General features: G+C 49.2%; 1 protein-coding gene across 2 annotated transcripts in view; it reads left to right on the plus strand.

Annotated features, from left to right (window-relative positions):
• Nucleotides 1-405: 405 nt before the first annotated feature.
• DEPTOR (DEP domain containing MTOR interacting protein) overlaps nt 406-3,223 on the plus strand; it is a 104,119-nt gene continuing 101,301 nt past the window's right edge. Inside the window, exon 1 of one of the 2 annotated variants that reach the window (XM_023750955.1) lies at nt 406-1,310. In XM_023750955.1, coding sequence (XP_023606723.1) covers nt 1,192-1,310 — 119 coding nt within the window. In that variant the 5' untranslated portion in view covers nt 406-1,191. The remainder of the gene's footprint in view (nt 1,311-3,223) is intronic. The other variant, XR_002828351.1, reaches the window with a different exon arrangement.

A 3,223-nucleotide genomic window follows, 5' to 3' on the forward strand; every position in this document is an offset into this window, starting at 1 on the left:
ATATGCCCTTGACCGGAATCGAAGCTGGGACACTTCAATCCGCAGGCCGACTATCCACTGAGCCAAACCAGCTAGGGCTAAGAGGCAATCTTTTAAGCACACAACTATGAAGCCAGAATGTCCTGGGTTTGATTTCTTACTTCTTTTTTAAAAAAATATATATTTTTTTTTTATTGACTTCAGAGAGGAAGGGAGAGGGAGAGAGAGATAGAAACATCAATGATGAGAGAGAATCATTGACCAGCTGCCTCCTGCATGCCCCACACTGGGGGATCGAGCCTGCAACCCCGGCATGTGCCCTTGACTGGAATCAAACCCAGGACCCTTCAGTCCGCAGGCCGATGCTCTATCCACTAAGCCAAACCGGCAAGGGCTGATTCTTACTTCTTGCACTTAGCTGCTAGCCTTGGACAAGTTTCTCGATTTCTCTGAGCCTGCTTCCTGATATAAAATGAGAACAATATCCATTTTATGGCTTTTTTGCATTAATTAAGGAAGGTAACAATTACCTGAAGCATCTTTAATGCAGCACCTCTCAACAAGTGGTACCCACAATTGTTTTTATTTTGTAAAAGAGGAAACTGAGAATTATTTGTAGGTGTGGAGCTGGATCCCAGATCTGTCTGATTCTTAGGCCAGCGTTCTTTATTGATTACAACATAAGATAAGTAAATTGTCTTTGATAAAGGGGATTAGGGCGAAAAAATACTTAATTTCTCCATGCCCTGCAGTGACCTGTAGATTCTTTATCGTTCACTATTTAGCTATACTGTTACTTTTTTTTTGCTTTTTAGCAATTTGGAGCATGGAAAGTATAGTCAAAATACCTTCACACTTGTTCAGTAACCTCCCAGCCTGTCCTCAGGGTCCCACAGCAGAAGCTCACCTAATTCAACCTTCACCAGCGCACAAAACGCACCAGCGGTGCCCCGCCCAGATGTTTATATTTTCCTCCCTCGGCCACGCCCCGCGACCACGCGGGGCTCCGGCCACGCCCCCAAGCTGGAGTTCCAGGAACAGACTTGCCTAGCACCTCAGCCTGCCCACAGGGATTCCCTTTCCAGCCAATCGCGCGTGAGCAACGGGATTGCCCCAAACAAATATGGCGGGCGAGGCCTCGGTGAGGGCAGACTGATTTAACACCCAAACCCGGCGGCCAGCGAAGACAGTGGTAGCGACGGGGCCCCGAGCATGGAGGGCGGCAGCGCGGGCAGCGGTGGCAGCGACAGCAGCCCCAGCGGGAGTGGCGGGGCGCAGCAAAGGGAGCTGGAGCGCATGGCTGAGGTCCTGGTCACTGGGGAGCAACTACGGTAAGGCGTGGGGCAGTGCCGGTGGGCTCGCGGGGGCAGTGCCAACCTGTGCCCGCAGCAGTCCCGCGCGCACGCGCCGTGGCTCGTGGCTTGTGACTCGCGTGGGGCTCCGGCGCGGCTGCGGGCGCGTGGATCGTCCCGCGTGGCGCCCTGCGGCACCGGTGCCGGGTTCTAGAGGCGGACGCAGGCGAGCGGGTGGTGCGCCCTGCGCCCTCAGACGCGCTGTTGCCCACTGCGCGCGCTCCCTCTTCCCAGCCACCTGGGCGCTGCCAGGCCTCCGGGTTGACAGCTGGTTCCAAATCCGCCCAGAGAGCCAGAGGGGTCAGTGTGGGGGCCCCCCAGCGGCCCCAGCCCCCATCTCTTCAGGAACCAGTCCAATGATCGTCTTCATTTAAGGTTTTCTTTTTTTGCTGGCAAGTCTTGCTTCATCTCCCCGAGCCTCAGCATTTCGTCTGTAAAATGGAGCTAGCTGATCTCGGCGACTCTCTTGAAAGGTGGTGTGAAGGTTAAACTGAGAACATTTTTGAGACACTGTACCTATCCTGAAGTAGGCAAGTCCTCCTCAGCCGTCATATAGGTCCGCAAGGGGGCGTGGAGGCACCTTGTCCCGCTGCCCTGCTGCGGAGTCAAGTCCCCCAGCGCGCACATTTTGGGCTGCTGAGTCCATTGGCCTGGCTGCTGCAAGAATTAGGATTTGAAGGGTCTCACCCAGGACAGTCCGTTTCCCCCCAGAACTAACCCCACCTTACCATTCCCATCTCATCCTGGACCTTCTTCTTGGATGCATGTTTGAGAATTGCACTTATGGTCTGACCGGTTCTGCAGCTGCCCTTCTTGGGGTCATAAATCAATTTGCTAGGGAAAAAACCCTGGTTCTGCAGCCTTTGAGCCACAAGTTGCCTGCCGGTCTCTAGCCCCGGGGGAACAACGCGCACACTGGTTCCTTCTAGTTCTTGATTTGAATCTCCAGGCTCCTTATGGTTTCTAAATGCTGGGTTTCAGATTTGAAGGAGAGAAAATCTTGCAGAGATTCCTAAGGTTTGGAAATCAACCTGCTTGCAGCACTTAGATTGAGGAAGTAAATATTGGAAGTCAGAATTGGGTTTAACGTTACAAAAACTGCCCATTTCTATTCCTTGATGATTTTTTAATGTATAGCCAAATTGAAGTGAACAAAACCTTGTTTTCCTTCATCAAGAATATTTCTCCTTGAAAAATTAAAACACAGTAAAGATTTTATAATTCAGTCTGAAACTACATAGTCTTTTTAAAGACCTCAATTGGATACATATAATTTCCTTTAAAATAATAAATTGCAAAAAAATAAAGAAAAAATGATAAATTGCATGGTGCCTACCTTTAGCCAATACTTACTTTGACCTTCAAAATGCAGCTTAAATGCTCCTTTCTGGAGGGTCCCCAGAACTCTTTACTCCCATCCTCCCTAGCAACCCTCCATACTACAGCAGGTAGGAGGGCCATGCTTAGCATGTTGGTAAGAAGATAGAGGGTCCTCTCTCACTCAAGAGTTAGACTGGGTTTGAATTTTGCTCTGCTACTTCTTAGCCAAGAGACAGCATTTTGTTTTGATAATGACTTTAAGCCAGTGTGAGTCCTGGGTTTGCCACTTACTAGAGTGGGATGCTGGACCAGTTTCTTAACTAAGAATGATGGGTAATAATGGAACCTACCTCATAGTGCTGTTTTGGGGATTAGATAAATTAGTGCTTAGAACAGTGCCTGGTATATATGTAGTAAGCACCAGAACTGCATTAACTATTATAGCTCTGCAACCGTGGACAAGTTAATTTACTTCTTTGAAACTCTTTCCTCCTCTGAAATGGTAATGAAGATAAGTACTTCTTGGACTTGTGAGACTTTGCCCCTGGGCTCCAAGTATTAATGAACATTCA

Source organism: Myotis lucifugus, unplaced genomic scaffold (genome assembly GCF_000147115.1).
Source record: "Myotis lucifugus unplaced genomic scaffold, Myoluc2.0 scaffold_17, whole genome shotgun sequence".
In the NCBI taxonomy this organism is placed as follows: Eukaryota; Metazoa; Chordata; class Mammalia; order Chiroptera; family Vespertilionidae; genus Myotis; species Myotis lucifugus.